Source organism: Camelus dromedarius, chromosome 7, assembly GCF_036321535.1.
Source record: "Camelus dromedarius isolate mCamDro1 chromosome 7, mCamDro1.pat, whole genome shotgun sequence".
NCBI classification, from domain to species: domain Eukaryota; kingdom Metazoa; phylum Chordata; class Mammalia; order Artiodactyla; family Camelidae; genus Camelus; species Camelus dromedarius.
Window position 1 is genome coordinate 5,218,017 of NC_087442.1, and position 15,613 is coordinate 5,233,629.

The 15,613-nt window shown below is 57.0% G+C and overlaps 1 protein-coding gene across 2 annotated transcripts; it reads right to left on the reverse strand.

Annotated features, from left to right (window-relative positions):
* Positions 1–113: 113 nt before the first annotated feature.
* Positions 114–14,934, reverse strand: ABCB8 (ATP binding cassette subfamily B member 8). 2 transcript variants are annotated; one of them, XM_010999508.3, is made up of 16 exons: positions 14,758–14,934; positions 11,573–11,885; positions 11,077–11,232; positions 10,905–10,999; positions 10,654–10,759; positions 9,709–9,870; positions 9,510–9,595; positions 9,297–9,394; positions 8,762–8,867; positions 5,120–5,153; positions 4,767–4,903; positions 4,493–4,587; positions 4,233–4,366; positions 3,171–3,318; positions 1,569–1,819; positions 114–854 (listed from the first exon to the last, which is right to left on the reverse strand). In XM_010999508.3, the coding sequence occupies exons 1-16, from the start codon at positions 14,850–14,852 to the stop codon at positions 729–731; spliced, it is 2,142 nt and encodes a 713-aa protein (XP_010997810.1). In that variant the 5' UTR covers positions 14,853–14,934; the 3' UTR covers positions 114–728. The 2 variants fall into 2 exon arrangements, with proteins under 2 accessions (XP_010997810.1, XP_031311539.1); XM_031455679.2 differs by lacking the exon at positions 11,573–11,885 and having other exon boundaries at positions 14,758–14,889.
* Positions 14,935–15,613: the final 679 nt, after the last annotated feature.

Here is a 15,613-nt window from a genome sequence, read left to right on the forward strand (position 1 = left end):
CAGCCTGGCTCCAGGGAGCTTCTCCTGGAACCGACCACAGCTCCACAGCTGCCTACCCCGCCCTCCCCTCCCCAAGGCAGGTCAGGCGCACGTCCCATCTAGACAGGGGGAGGGCAAGGTCTAGAGAAATTTATTTCTACTCCATCAGTGGAGCAGGAAGAAGGAAGGGATGTTGTTCCCAGAATGGGGACCGTGGATTTGTGGGGTCAGCTCAAAGGGTGGGCTCCTTCTCACAGGGCTGTGAGAGGCGTGTTGGGAGTCAGTGGAGGGGAGTGAGGTCCTGGCACGGGTGTGGGACAAACCCTGGTGTGGGTCCCCATTCTCACTCCCTAACAGTGTTTTGCAAACATTCCCTGCAGCTGTGGCCTGGACACCTTTAGGCTGTCAGGTAGAGGCGGAGACTTGGCAGGGTTGGGAGAGGGGCTGGGGAGGGACTGGGCAGAGGGAGCAGACAGAGCAGGGGCCCGGGGACTCTGCTCCCTCCCTGTGCAGCCCAAGGACTCTCAGCTCTGGCAGGAAGGAGACAGCCTGGAGGCAGGACGGGCAGTGGTCCCAAACTCTTCCTAGTCCAGCGCTTGGCCGCTTGGCCAGGTTTTATCGTGAGCAGGGGAAGCAGTGGCAGCAGCCCCCACTGCAGCATGCGGGCCCTCCTGGGGCCTCGGTCCCCAGGAGCTCCCCCGCGCTGAGCCCTGGCCCTGGGCACTGATGCTCGGCAGTGACCAGACCTCTCAGGACTTGGGGTGCCGGTTCCTGGGGCCTTTGGGGGTCTCAGGAAGTGGGGCATCCAAGGCTTGTCTCCGGATGAGCTCGGAATAGAGCCCGCCTTTCTTTAGGAGCTCCTCGTGGGTCCCCACCTGGAGAGAGTAAGGAGGGGCAGATGGTCACCCCAACCCAGATAAGAGTTCAGAGCCCTCCGAGGGCTAGCTTCTTATCCAGCGCTTCGGCTTGCCTTCACCTAAACCAGTATCCCTTCTGCCGACACCATGAAACCAAAGCACAGGTGGTTACAAATCGCTGCTGGCGCGTCTGTATTTGTTCGCATCATTGCCCTGCTTAGCTGGATGGTGGAAGAGCATCTAGGTCCCACTGCCTCCCTCACGGGGCCCCAGTGCCCCTTGCAAACCCCCCTCAGCTTTAGCTTAAAAGAGTGGCCGGGGGATCCAGGCCCCACACAGCCTCTAAGCCCTGCTGCAGCCCAGCCTCGGGGTGCTGCTCTTGGCTGGTCCCCGATCAGCTCCTGCACCTCAGCCCCCACGGTCCCCCCACCCACTAAGCCCAGTACGCTTCTCTGAGAACTTTCCCCTTTGATCCTGGGAGCCATGTTGCAGCTCTGCTCACCCCCACCCTGCCCCTCCAGGGGACAGAGGAAGAAAGTCGGGCCCCAAGAGGCCAGGGCTCATCTAAGGGCAGGAACTGAATCCACATGGGTGCTGTTTCCAGAACATGATCCCAAGCCCTCAGGGCCAGGCCAGACCCTCCTCACATGGCTCAGCTGAGCCACCCGTTCCACTGTGTCCATGGCTGAAGCTGTCCCAGCCCACCGACCCATTCCCTGGGCCCCAGCTGACCTCGCAGACTCGGCCGTGGGCCATGACGACAATGCGGTGGGCCCCACGGACGGTGCTGAGCCGGTGGGCGATGACCAGTACGGTGCGGCCGGCGCTGGCGCGGTCCAGGGCCTCCTGCACAACCCTCTCAGACTCCGAGTCCAGTGCGCTGGTCGCCTCATCCAGGATCAGCACTGTGGGCTGCTTGATGAGGGCTCGAGCGATGGCCAGGCGCTGCTTCTGGCCACCAGACAGGGTTGTACCCCGCTCACCTGGGGAGGAAGGGGATGGGGCAGGGGCCGGAAGCAATGCTCAGCTCTGTACTTAGGCAGATATACCTTGCAGATGGGCACCAGGGTTGCCTGGATCTTCCCATCTGAGCCCTCAGGGCCCTCCCCTGGCCCTGTGTGCCTTCGGCCCGCCTCTCTGAGGGAAGGGACGATGGCCGGCAGCACCCTGATCTCACGTGCCTGTGCAGATGTGAGCAGGCACTCACATGGATGACCAGGGTCGTGCACACAGTAGGGCTCAGTACCACCCAGGGTGGGCCCTGAGCTCCCCTCCGGCACCAGGGCCAGGTCTCAGAGCCACGACCGGCCTGGGCCCCACCCCTTGCCCTGGCCCTGCAGCTCTAGCTGCCTTCTCCTGGCTTCCCAGGTCTCTCTTGCTCTGGGGACATCCAGGACCCAGAGGTGGCCTCCTGGGGTGTGGTGGCAGCCCTGTGTGATTTGTAACCCACCTGGGCATTCTGGGAAGCCCACGTTTGGGGTCCAAAATACCCACAGAGAACAGCAGAAGTGGCAGCCTAGAAGCCAAAAAGAGCCTCAAAGTAACAGCAGTCACAGAGCAGCGAGGGTAGACTGAATCCCCAGAGAGACAAGGAAAGTGCCCAAGAGAGATGTGGGCCCGGATGCTCCAGGCAGAACGAGGTTCACGGGAATCCAAGAACCCAGAACATGAAGAAAGGCCACACACAGTGGGGGCACCACTCGGGAAGCTCAGCTCAGCCAGACCGAGGCCTAAGTTTCAAGAAGAGTGGAGAACCTTGGATGTGCCCACACTGTGAGATAGGCTGGAACATTGTGCAGCAAAGCCAAGGGGCTCTGGATGATAAACATGGCCCAGAGGTTGAGAAAAAGACCTCTGAGACAAACACACAAAGCTACAAGCTAGAGGAGAAAGATTCTAGGGTGATGCTACAATATTTCAGTGTTCCCGAATCACCAAAGCCCTCTTCTGGGTAAGTCAGGAGAGAGACGTGCTCAACCAAATCAACCCCTATGGAGAGCAAGAGGGGAAACACCGTTCAGTGAAAGGATGAAAGGACAGGAGCGAAACAGGGCCAGAAAGAGAAACAATTACATGGAGATAAAAGCCCGCTGCTGCTGGCCAGGTCTTGGGGGTGGAGCCCTGGTGAGCAGATCACCCGTGTCCCTGCAAACTCCTGTCTCTGTGGCCTGCCTGTGCCTGAATCACATGGGCTGGTCTCCTTTGTCCCTGCAGGTTATCTCTGTCCCCCTCGGTCTCCCCTGATGCCATGACTGCGTTCCCGTCCCCCTTGATCCCAGTCCCACACGTGGGCCCCGCAGACGTGAGCAGGGTGCCTGCCATCCCTGAACTCACCCACTATGGTGTTGTAGCCCTTGGGGAAGCTGGTGATGAACTCGTGGGCATTGGCTTCGCGGGCAGCTGCATAAACGTCTTCATCGGAGGCACCCAGCCTCCCAAAACGGATGTTCTCCATAATTGTGGTTCCAAACAAGACTGGCTCCTGGGGGTGGGAGGTGGTGGGGTCCACAAAGAAACATTCTGACTTTGCCCTGAATACCCAAGGGGCATGTCAGGAGGGGCTCCTTGGAGGGCAGGTAGGGGTAGCTCGAAGTTACAGGTCAGACAAAGCAGAGGGGTCATCAGATGGGGGAGAGGCTGAGCTCCCTGCAGGACACGGAGCCCCTCAGGAAGGGGAGCAGGGAGGTGGCTGGGAGAGCAAGGCCAGCTGGCCAGGCAGGGCTCCTCCTCTCTGGAGAGATGGGCGTGGAGGGGTTTTATAATTTGGCTGTCTCCTGCTGTAAGGGGATCCGCTTCATCCACATGTGGGGGCAGGTGGACCCTCGCTGGGAAAGTGGTGGGGCTGGCGGGGTCTTGTTTACCGGGTGGGCGGGCCACCAGCTGTCCCCAGCAACACCATGTGGGTGTGTAGATCTCCTGGACACCATGGGCTTGCCAGAACCCAGGGATCCTAAAATGGCCATCCTGCTCCCACTCGTTTGGACATTTTATTTGTTTTAAATTTATTTTTTATTTATTTATTTTTTAGTGGAGGTACTGAGGATTGAACCCAGGACCTCATGCACGCTAAGCACGCATTTTACCACTGAGCTATTACCCTCCCTGCTGCTTGGACCTTTTAAATCAAGGAACAGAGTTCCAGCCCTGGTGATACAAGGGCAGAGCTGCAGCAACCAGGACCTGGATGAATGCTGGGGACCAGTGAAGACAGCCAGCCTGCCCGCCCCTGCCCCTGTGAGAGCAGCAAATGATGGGGGTGGGAAGGGAAAAGGCTGGGGGCCGGGGCGTAAGGACTGAGAGAAGCAGGGCTGCAGGGAAGGGGAGAGGGGCTCAGTGGGAGTTAAGACACCCTTTCTGGGTGTCGCACACCATGGGGAAAGCCTCTCCCCTCCTCACCTGGCTGATGAAGCCGATGACCTGACCCCGGAGCCAGGAAGGGTCGAGGGTGCGCAGGTCTTGCCCGTCCAGCGTCACCATGCCCGCCGTGGGGTCATAGAAGCGCTCAAGCAGGGAAGCCACAGTGGTCTTTCCTGGGAGTTGGGGTGGGGGACAGGGGCAGTTAGGGAGTGTGCCAGGAGAGAGGGACCTGTCCTTCCACACTAAGTGGCTACCGCAGGGAGGAGTCACAGGGTGGGAGGGTGGCGGGCTCCTCTTACCTCCCCCGGACTGGCCCACAAGGGCCACGATCTTGCCTGGGGGCAGCGTGAGGGTGAAGTCTTTGAGCACTTGGAAGCCAGGGCGGCAGGGGTAACTGGGAGGAGCCGAGAGACCCTCAGTCAGAACAGGTTCCAGGCCCCTCGTTGCCCTGGTCCCTCCTGAAGGCTCCCTGAACCCCTGAGAGGAGCTTATTTAGGAGACACTGACCCACAGGTCCGCAGACAGGCTCCTCGGCCTGGCGGGAAGCACCCGTGTCCACCCACTGACACTGACCTGAAGCAGACGTTGTGAAACGTGACGGAGCCATGGAGGTGCTCCCTGGGGATGCAGCAGCCCCCTGACAGCCGGATGTCTGGGCTCAGGGTCATATACTCGAAGACCCGGGTGCCCGCACTGAGCCCCCGCACCACCTGGGGACAGGTTTAAAGTCTGTGATGTGGGAGTGTGGTCTGGGGAGTGGGCAGCATCTCTGGGTCCCCAAGCGGCGGGGAGTACTTAGGGGGCTGGTGATATCCCCTCCTCCCACCACCCAGTTCCCGTAGCACATTAATGACATCAGGGACGGACAGGACTCCAGCCCAGATCCCATGTCCACACCCCTGGACCCATCCCGGACTGCCACTCACCTGACCAAACAGGACAGAGAGGTTGGCCATGGACCTGTGAGCAGAAGAGAAAGGCTGAAAGACGGGGGATGAGAAGAGCCTGAGAGGAGGCCAGGGCTGGAGAGGAAGGTCTGGGTCTCAGCTGCATGGGGGGCATGTCCGCTGGGGCAAGGAAACAGGTGGCCAGAAGGCAAATGCAGAGACTGCTCCTGAAACCGGAGTCCCCAGGAGCCCTGGGATCCAGTGACACTAGGTGATCACCTGGCAAATAGCTTCTTTCAGAGCTGCGTTCTCTCCTAGCCCAGACAGGGCTGACGAGTGTCAGCTCCCTCAGGACGGGGGCTCCAGGGGGGAAGCAGGTCTGGAAGGCAGACACCGGGTGCAGTGGGGTGGGCTCCACGGGCCTGCAGCCCGCGGGGCGGGCGGCTCCCGCGCGAGACCAAGGCCGGCCGTGAGGGCCAAGGGGAGGTCGGCTCTAGCGCTGTGACTCCTGGGGGAAGCGAGGTCTACTGACGGTGGAAAACAGGATGGCAATCCTTTCAGAGAGAGAAAACGAAAGACACTGGACCACAGGGGAAACACTGGGGGGACCCCAAACCCATATTCCCTTGGGATATTTTATTATGGGCTTGCCCTGTGTAAGGAATGGTGCAAGTGTATCTGCCCAGATGGTGGGTCGCTGCCTCTGCCCCTCAGGGTGGGTGGCTGCGGGGAGGAAGGTGAGTCATTACCCCTTAGTCACCAGCCCCTGACTGGCCCGTGACAGTGTGTGTCTGCGACTGTGGATGCAGGTCCTCCCTGAAGAAGAGGAAAGACTGACTCTCCAGAAATCTCACTTCTCCCAGCACCCGGGTCGGGGGAGGGGAGGAGGAGCCTGCGAGGAAATGGCTCAGAGCACTTGCCAAAGGGAGCAGGAGGCACCAAGATAGAAGAGCCAGGACAGCCTGTTATCTGCTGATGAGAAGGGAGAACATTCGCCACAAGAGATCTGGAGGTCATTAGGGGCTGGTGGAGGTGCTGGGCGCAACTGAAAACCAGATGCACATCACCGAGCTCTCAGAGATGGCTCAGAAGGCAGGCCTGGGGGGTGGGTAGAACTCAGCAGGCACGATCACGAGGACTGGGTTCAATTCCCAGCACCTCTGTTAAGCGGGGGCGGTGGGGTCGGGGAGAAGGCCCCTGGAGGCCCGGAGCGGGTTAGGGATGGGGTGGCCCAACCTGAATGCAGACCAGGCGGCCTGGCCCTGACCGTGGTCTGTCTGGGCACCTCCCCATCTCTTCGAGAGCCCCAGTGCCACCAAAAGGAACACCTAGGATGGAGTCCAAAGTTTGAGGCTGCTTGAAGCTGGGACTGCTAACTAAAAATTGGCACTTGCCATCTGCACCTACAAGAATTGTATCACATTGGCACTTGCCATCTAACTCTGCTTGGATTAAATCATGAGCCACTGCAGCCACTGATCTCCAACATGCCCTGCAAGGAGTTCAGGATGGAGATCAGGAATGAGGCTCTCTGTGCTCTGGGAAAACTGGCTGAACAGGCCTTCAGATAGTTAGGTATTTTCAGAAGATTTTATGAGCCTAAATTCTTGCGTCTCCTCATATCTAGGAAAGCACTAAAATCATTAACGGTGGCATCTGCTCCTCTTGGCTATCAGCAAGTCTCTGCCTAAACATGTGTTTGACTGCGCGTCCCCCCCTCACTGAAATCATATATAATACTGAGCTCTTCCCCTGCCTCTTTGGAGCAGTTTCTCAGAGCTCTCTGGGATGCTGTCTCCCGGGATATAGTCCTCATTCTGCCCCCAATAAAACTTAACCCACAACTCTCACACTGTGTGATTTTACTTCAGCGGACAGGGCCCTGCCTCCCTCCTTCCCGACCCACCCGCCCTGGCTAGACCCCAGGAGGAAACACACCAGCTTAACAAAATGAGACCCAATTCCTCCAAGGTGAGTAATGAAGAATCTCCGTGTGGTGAGGGGCCTCCCAAAAGGCTAGACCTAGTGGGAGCAGCCCCATCCAGCAGTCTGCGAGAGATGCTTTCTTGAGCCTGTAATAAAACTACAACTGGCTAGGAGGTGCAGTGGGGAGGGAAGGAAATGTACCCCAGCCATAAGGGGAGGGAGCCACAGGGGACGGCCAGTCTAAGGGAGGAGGGCCAGGCCTGGGATGTGTGGCTGCCTTTCCTCAGGGGGGCAGCTCTGCCACTGCCCCAAGGGGAGGGCCTTGGGGTGACTGTATGAAGCCAGCCAGCGGCGTTCCCATGGGTCAGGCCAGGGGAGGGGCAGCAGGGGGAGGCCAGAAGTTCCATTTACACAATAATCAGAGCCTTTTAGTCCTAAGGCAACAGTTCTGGGCCTCTAGGAAGGAAGGATGAGGCTGGCCAGGACCAGAGAGGGTCAGAACGGGCCCAGATTAGAGAGCACCTGGTAGAAATGGAGCCAAGGATGGTGCTGTGTAGAATGCTGGGGAAGCCAGGGCCAAGAGAGGGTGTGTTTTCTACCTGCCTGCGTCTGGGTTAGCGCCATCCTGCCCAGGCCAGCAAGGCCAATGGTGAGGGATTCTGTAAGAAATGGCTGACACACAGAGGCGGTAAGGCAGAGCAGAGCCAGGACACGAGGACCACAGGAATCAGCAGTGAGGAGGAAGGGACACAGAGGGGCGTCTGGGTGATGCTCTAGTCTCTCGGTGTAGCTGGTGGTAACACAGGTCTTCACTCTTCGATTCCTTATTAGATCATATCTACACTGATTATTGACCTAACATATCTTTGTCATGTTTTGGTGTAAGTGGTATGTGGGGTGGGGGGGGGGTGGGCACAAAGTGAACAGAGATGGTGGGCAGAGATGCTAGTGCTTGGCTTGGAAGGGACAGAAGGGAGGCCTGTCTGGGGGCTCCGGTAGCAGAGCCGGCTGGGAGCTCTGGTGCCCATGGGCAGACGGAGCCAGCGGGGCAGGCAGATCTCAGAGCCGTGGACCCAGTGAGCCACCAGGGTGGACCATGCAGGGAAAGGTCAGGCAGAGGACGGCAGGCCAGCTCTTAAAAAGCATGTCAAAGATGGTCTATCCAAACATGGAGTCTTACTCAGCCTTAAAAAGGACGGAAATTCTGGTACCTGCTCTGACATGTATGAACCAGGAAGATGTTATGCTTAGAGAAATAAGCCTGTCACAAGGGGACAGGTACCATATGATGTCATCTATATGATGAGGACCTAGAAGAGCCAGACTCACGGAGACAGAAAGCAGAATGATGGTTGCCAGGGGATGGGGAGGGTGGGTCACACAGATGCAGCATTTCAGTTTTGCAAACTGAAGTTCTGAAGGGGACGGTAGTGATGGCTGCACAGCAACATGCATGCATGCAACTCTATTAAACTGAATACTTAGAAATGGTTAAGATGGTAAATTTTGTGTATTTTACTGAAATTTTTTAAAGAAAAAAGTTTGTCAAGGAAACTTCTGAATTGTTTGGAAGCTGAAGATGACAATCGTATTTCTGAATTAGGCTGGAGGCGCGGCTGGGAGCCTGGGGCTCCCTCTCCTCCGCCCAGTGCTGTGCTGGGGGACCGGGGTAGTCGTCCCCAGAGCAGACTGGCAGGCACGCCCTGTCCCTTGGCCCAGCTGGGCTCTTAGGAATGGCAACAGCCCCACACTCACCTCTGCACTGTCTGGGAGGCTACCAGGAAAGACATGAGGTCTCCCCCTGTCAGCTGCTGTCCAGCCACGAGGGAGCCCCCAATAAACAGGGTTCCCAAGACCATGCCTGCGTGGGGAAAGGACAGGTGGTTAGGAAGGCGGCTGTGGAGGACAGAAGACAGACCCGGCCCACGTGTTGGTCTCCAGTTCCAGTCCCTGCTGTGCTCCCAACTGACTGGAATTTTGGCAAGTCACTCGAATGGTCTCTGCCTTTGTTTCCTCATTTGGAAATGAGTGGGTTGGGGACAGCTCCATGGCTCCCTCCAGAGTGGCCCGGCAGCACACTGCACATAGTGACGCTGGGCCTACCTGCCCGTCACCTGCTGGCATCAGCAGGCTCCACAGACTGGCTAACTGGCACTCAACAGACATCTGAAGGCCATCAAGCAGGTGGAAAGCCGCCCCTTGCCTGCCTTGCTGGGACCTGTCCTTCCCGCCTCTGCGCTCACCTCCAGCCACAGCCTGGGTCCCCCCAGGTGCGGCCTTGCTCACTCACAGTTGAAGGCGATGTTGGAGAGCCCTTGGAACAAGGCGATGCCTCTGCCCAGCTCCTCTGCCTTACAGCGGGACGCCTCCAGCTCTGCTCTGTAGCGTCTGGGGACAGAAGTCAAGCTGGCCCTCAGGAAACAGGCGGGGTGGGGCGCGGGGCAGGTGGGAGGTACATTTGGGGGTCTCCCTGCTTTTGTGCTCCGCCTCTGCCCCGACTCACTCCTCCTCCCACTGCTCCATGGCGAAGGCTCGCACTGTCCGAACGTTGCCCAGGGCCTCATCGGCTACACCTGTTGCCCTGGCGACCTGCAAGAAGTCCAGGAGATAGGGAGCCAGGTTGGAGATGGAGAGGGGTTGACAGAGGAGTATGGGGCAGAGAAGGAGGGTAGGGTAAGGAGGGTGGGCAGGACTTCTGGTACCTGCTCCTGACACTGGCGAGACAACTTCCTGAGAGCTGAGCCCATTAGGGTGCCAGCTCCCATCAGGGCAGGCGTGGCCACCATCAGGAGCAGCGTGAGGCGCGTGGAGAGCATAGATAGGGACACCAGGCAGCCGGCCACTTGGGTACAGCTTCGCAGCCCCTGAGGAGTGGGAAGGAAGGCTGTTTGACATCAGCACCATGACATGGGACATGGGGGACTTTACCAAGAGTCAGCTGGCTACAGCTAGCTCTATACTCACAAGGGCAAGGCCACAGGTCTGACCCCTGGGAAGTCAACCTGCAGTCTGCGGGACACAGAACTTAACCCTTCCTTGACCAGGCATAAAGGCGCTGGGTGAGGATGCCTATGGACAAAGGCATCCTTCCCCTAGACAAATCCCACTTTCCTGGTCTTCCGCTCTAGAAGCTGAACAAAACAAGAATCACCTGGGGATGCCACCTGGGGACTGCTGTTGGCCAGTGACTGGCAGGATCTGGCAGCTACAGTGACAATCTGGGGGTATGTAGAGGGGACATCAGGACACAGCAAAGAGCCATTGCTTGTTCTCCTGTTAGTGAGCCAGGCATTCTGAGGACAAGACAGGCCACTGCGATTTTGCTCTTGGCAATCTGGGCTGAGACAGGCTCTTGTCTGAGTTTTTGAGAAAGTTTTCCAGGGAGGTAAGATTTCAGGATAGGAAAGAAACAGCCTGTCCTGACCTTGGACAGTGCCGTGGCACCTCGCTTCTGTGAACTTCCCTGTTCCCTCACCCACACCCTCACCAGACAGCAGGCTTCTCACTTCAGTGTGAGCCTAGGCGCGAGGCCCAACAGTGGGGTGGGTGGGGCAGGGCTGGCCTGGTGCATCTGCACCAGGGAGTGAGTGTGCGTGCGTGTGTGCGTGTGTGTGAGTGTATGAGTGTGGGGGACCTGGGGCACTCACCTGGGAGATGACAAGTTTGAAGGACGATTTAAACTCCTGCACGTCCGTTGTCAATCGGCTCACCAGCTGCCCTGTCCTTTTAGCATCAAAGAAAGCAATGTCTTGTCTGGCGGTGGGACACGGGGTTAGCAGGTTGGGGAAAAGAGAGAGATGTTACCTGAGGACAAGGCCCCACCCCCAGACATTCACCCAGACCCCCTCAGGGCCCCTCAGCCCCCTGCCTGCACCCCGCACCCCACGGCTGGCAGTACCGAAGCAGGTTGCTGAAGAGGGCCCTCCTCATGTCCACTGCCATGCGTTCACCGATGCGGGACAGCAGCACCAGGTACCCGAAGGTCAGCAGGCCCTGGGAGAGAGGACGGGGCTCTCAGGGGTGCCCAGGCAACTCCTCTGGGTGCCCCCAGGCCCTCCCTTCTGCCGTACCTGGATGCCATAGAGAATCAGCAGGCGGGTGCTAAGGTTCCGGGACTCAGTCAGGAAGCTGCCCGCACGGTCCCTTGTATACTTGGCCACAATCTCCACCAGCTGACCCAGGAGAAGGGGGATCTGCACGTTCACCAGTGCTGCACCCAGCGCCAGCTTCAGGGAGGGGACAGACGTTTAGGGGAACCACACTCTTCCCAATCCCTGGCCTTTCCTCTCCCACTGTTGTCCATGCATTGGAGGCTCCCATGTCTCTCTGAGAGTTAAAGTTCAGCTGCCAGCCCCTGGGGACCCCCATGTCCACACAGCCGCCCTGTGCAGGTCCTCAGCCCCTGTCCCCAAGCCAGCTGGCTCTGCTACTTCCTGAGGTCTCCTCTGAGATTTGGCCAGGCAGGAGAGCTGTCCTGATGTGTCCTCTGGCTGGGGCTTCTGCAACCCCCTGGCTGGATCCTTCCCTGTCCCTGATGGGGGCAGAGGGGGCGGGAGAAGACCTCACCACGATGGCTGCCCCCAGGATCAGCAGGTGGGGGCGTAGAAACTGCCAGAAGAGCTTCCAGTTAAAGCGGGACTCCACGACCCAGGGTCTGGAGCAGGCAGGAGGGGCCTCTTCTGCCTCACACAGTGCCACAGGGCAGAGGCGGGGGCATTTAATCAGAACCACGGGGCCCAGGAGGGCTCCCCCAACCCAGCACCAGGCAGAGGGGCTCCGGCCAGGAGCTGGGGGTGCTCGAGGGATGCGGGCCCGGAGCTGGGACCGCAGCTGGGCCACGGCCCTGAGGAGGTAGGAGCTGGGGCAGCCGTCGGAGGACCTGTGGGGAGAGAATGCCATTGATGGCTTGAGGCCCCAACTGTCCCTCGACTGAACGACAAACTGCTTGAGCCCTCAGCGGAGCCCCATGGAGAGCAGCATTTCCTCTTCTGTTGGACCCACACTGCCTTTCTCAGGGTGTTCTTAAGCAACCTCGGTTTCTGAGACAAAAAACCCATGACGGAAAGCAGTGGAGGAATGAGAAAACTGAGTGGTCGAGTCTTAAAGGCGTCCTCAGACAGCCGGGCCCTGTCAGCCTCTAGAGGCACCGGCCCCCTGGGTCAGTGCCAGCTCCAAGCCCTGCTCTTTCAGAGTCACGAGACATTGGAGCTGGAGGGCACTGCTTTCACAGAGAACGTGGAAGCTCTGAGTGAATGCAGCTCAGAGAGGTAGAGCGGGAGAGTGCCCGCCACGTCACCAACGCGGCCACCGCCCCACTGTCACCAGCCCGTGGCCTGTGACCCTCGCGTCCCTGGGAGGGGGCCGCTGTTATTCTCACTTGATAGACGAAAAAACTCACGTGAGGCTGAGAAACTGAAATAATCTGTTCCCAGGCAGCGGAACTGGGATGAGAGAGGAACCCTGCTGTCGGATTCCAGGACCCAGGCTCATTCTACTCTGCCCTGTGTAATAAGCTCAGGTGATGTGTTGCAGGGCCAGGACTAGACCCAAGTCCCCTGAGCTTACTACACCCCATCAGCCTCTCCCCTTCCAGGCCTACAGTGCTTATGTGACAATGCACAGAAGGAAAGGGTGACAGACTCCTCTGTCTGCTGAAGATAGAAAAAGAAATAAAAATCCAAATAATGTATCTTGTCATCTTGCACAGGCCAAGATCGTCTCCTTCCTGCAGTTTTGGTATCTATAGGTGGCAATGTAGGGTCTCAGGCCTACTGTGCACCGGTGTTCTGCTCTGAGGCACAGGGAACAGGAGGTGAACAGGACGGACCAAGTAACTACCCTCATAGTGGTTAAGCTTTAGTGTGTGTGTGTGTCCGGAGCCGGGGGCAGATAAGGGGGAACAAATAGCTAATGACAAAGCTTGCCATGGGTGGGGGGCTGGGTAGGGGGAGTCATTACAGTCTTTTTAAAAGACCTGGATTTGAGGCAGCAAAAGGACCGTAATCAGATTTGCATTTTGAAGATCACAGCAGAGGGGAGGAGACTGGAGGACAGGTGTGGTTATAGAGAGGCCTGCTAGAGGCAGAAGTTATCCAGCTGAGAGAATATGGTAGGATGCTCAAAGATCCAAATGAGATTATTGATGGGGAAAGACTTCAAAACAAACAGAGAGGTTTTCCCTTTACTATGAGGGTCTTCCATATTTCCAGACCCACCTAACTGCAGACTCCATCTCATCGTTCCCTTGTCTCAGTGAGGCCTGGGCTTCTCTGCTACCTTTATATTATGCCTTCCCCCACCCTATCCACCTGTCTGTTTTCTGCTGGGCACTTTATGTCTATCCAAAACTTAGATAGAGAAGCTCACTCTCCTTCTGCACTGGGTAAATGTCTCATTTCCCCATTAGACTATGTATTCCTTGAGGGGCAGGAAGCTCTATCTTATTCACCACTGTATCCCTAGCAGTTAGCAGAGCTCTGGTACATAACATCATTCAGCCAATAGTTATGTTTGTTGAGTGCATGCCCTCATTAGAAATGCAGAACAATCTGACCTGACTCGCTACTGCAGCATTTGCAAAGTTTTAAACTTACTGTGACAACAGCAAGGAATACATTTTACATTGCAATCCAGTATAGTGAACACAATATGTCACAGAAAATTGAAATGCTTCACAAAACTACTTTCTCTAATTTCTTTTTAACACATATTCCATCATATTCACTTTTAAATGGCTTGTACTCACTAAATTCACTTTATGATCTATTGTGATTTGCACATCTGAAAAACACCAATGAACATACAAATACTAGAATATTATTTGATGGCTTTCCTTGGGTTTCTCTCTGGTTTAAATAATATCAACACCCCTACTCTTTTCCTAAGGACTGTTTTCAAGCCTTTGAATAATTTACCATGGCCACTTTCCAGCTTTTCTCGTCTTCTCCAAACTAAGGCTCTAAGCAGTACTCGGCCCCTGCCAAGAACTGGCGGATTGCTTCTGAGCACCGGTACTTGTAGCTTCAACTCCGCCTGGCTCTTGCCCTCCATCAATCAGATAGGCTTTCCAAACAGCACAAGTCCACATCCACCCGCACCTGCGAATCTGCTGCCTGCCTGGCCCACAGGTTCTTCACTCCAGGAGTAGAAAGGAATCAGTCCCTTTTCATAAAGCATTTACCAGTAAGTCGCCGTTTCAGAGTCCTTGTTCATTTCCCACCTGTGTGTCTTCCTCTTAGGACCAACGTGTAGAGCCAACATACAAGAACACATACATACACGTGACTAAATTGACTCTTTAACTCTGCTGAAAGTATCCAGATTTAGGAACCATTTCACACTGAATCTTGGGAACAACAGCAATACTAAATGACTCTGGACACTAATAATTTTTGTCCACATCGCAAGACCAATTCCAAGAAGGACAGGGGCAGGAAACGGGGGCCGGAACACCCGTGCAAAACGGCGCCCCCTGGTGGGGAGTATAGGTCGGGAGTGGTCACCACCCCGGAGCGTCCCCTCCGTCCAGCCCACACGTGCTGATACAGACGCACCGAGTCTCCTGCTGGTACCTGGGTCGTCGCTATAAATAATTGAGGCCAATCCCTCAGGGAGTGACATTCAACTCTGGGCCGGGCCAGCCTACGACTCCCAGCAGGCCTCGCGCGAGCCCGGGACTCCATCTCCCGGCAGGCCCCACGCCCTGCCGGCAGGTCAATGGCCCGCGCTCCCGTAGGTTTGTCCCTTTTTACCTGACGGCCGAGAATGTCTGGAAGCGGAGGGGTAGCAGCGGCCTGCCTGGGACAGGGCCACCCCGAATCCCGACCCGAAATAAGTGCACCAGCATGGTGGAGGGAGAACAGGAACAGCCGGCAACAGCGGTTTCACCCTTATCCCGTTGAGGGCTCCATGTTGGCTCCGGCCCCCATCCCGACAACCCCTTCGCCACTTGCCGATGATTGGTGGAAAGAAACATCAATTTCGTTGCAAGCTGTGATTGGAGAACACCTTGTTCGCTCGTCTTCTTCTGGAGCTGTGATTGGAGAGAGCCGCCTGTAGCCCGCCCCCAGTCCTGGCCTGGGGCCAAGCAGGATGTGGCACCGCCCTCTGACCGCTGCCGGAGTAGGCTCTGGAGTGACGTTTTGAGGGTGTGCGCAGTACGCCGCCCGCCCCGGGGTATCCATAGTAACGCGTCAGCTGCTGACCTCGGGGCTGTTCTCTTATGGGTGCTTCTAGCGGACTCGAGACGTCCTGGAGTCCCGAGGGAGTGTAGAGCGCTGGTTCTGGGTGACGAAGGGACAAAAATCGTCTGGAGCGTTTTTTCAAAATAAGTGCACGTTGCCCATCACAGTCCTCCCCAGGCGAATCAGAGCTCCGGGGACGACAGTCACTTATACTTGGAAAAGAACTCCTCTGGTGATTCTGATACTCCTCCCCCTACGCAGTGGTTTAAAACCACTGGTGTGGAGGTACTGTAGCTTATCACCGCACGCCCTCAGTTCCATCTCCCCAACAGATGCCTTCCTCACAGTATAACAGGCTCGCTTGCCTAAGGCTGCCAAAGCACAACTCTTGTACCTTTGTGTGCGTATTTATTTTTTCTGTGTA

Excerpts from the sequence above, each read along its gene's own strand:
- ABCB8 (XM_010999508.3), bottom strand. The coding sequence starts at position 14,852 with ATGCTGGTGCACTTATTTCGGGTCGGGATTCGGGGTGGCCCTGTCCCA. Across the intron at positions 11,886-14,757 it reads CAGACATTCTCGGCCGTCAG|GTCCTCCGACGGCTGCCCCA; the intron begins GTAAAAAGGGAC and ends CTCTCCCCACAG. Across the intron at positions 4,588-4,766 it reads TTTCACAACGTCTGCTTCAG|TTACCCCTGCCGCCCTGGCT; the intron begins GTCAGTGTCAGT and ends GGCTCCTCCCAG.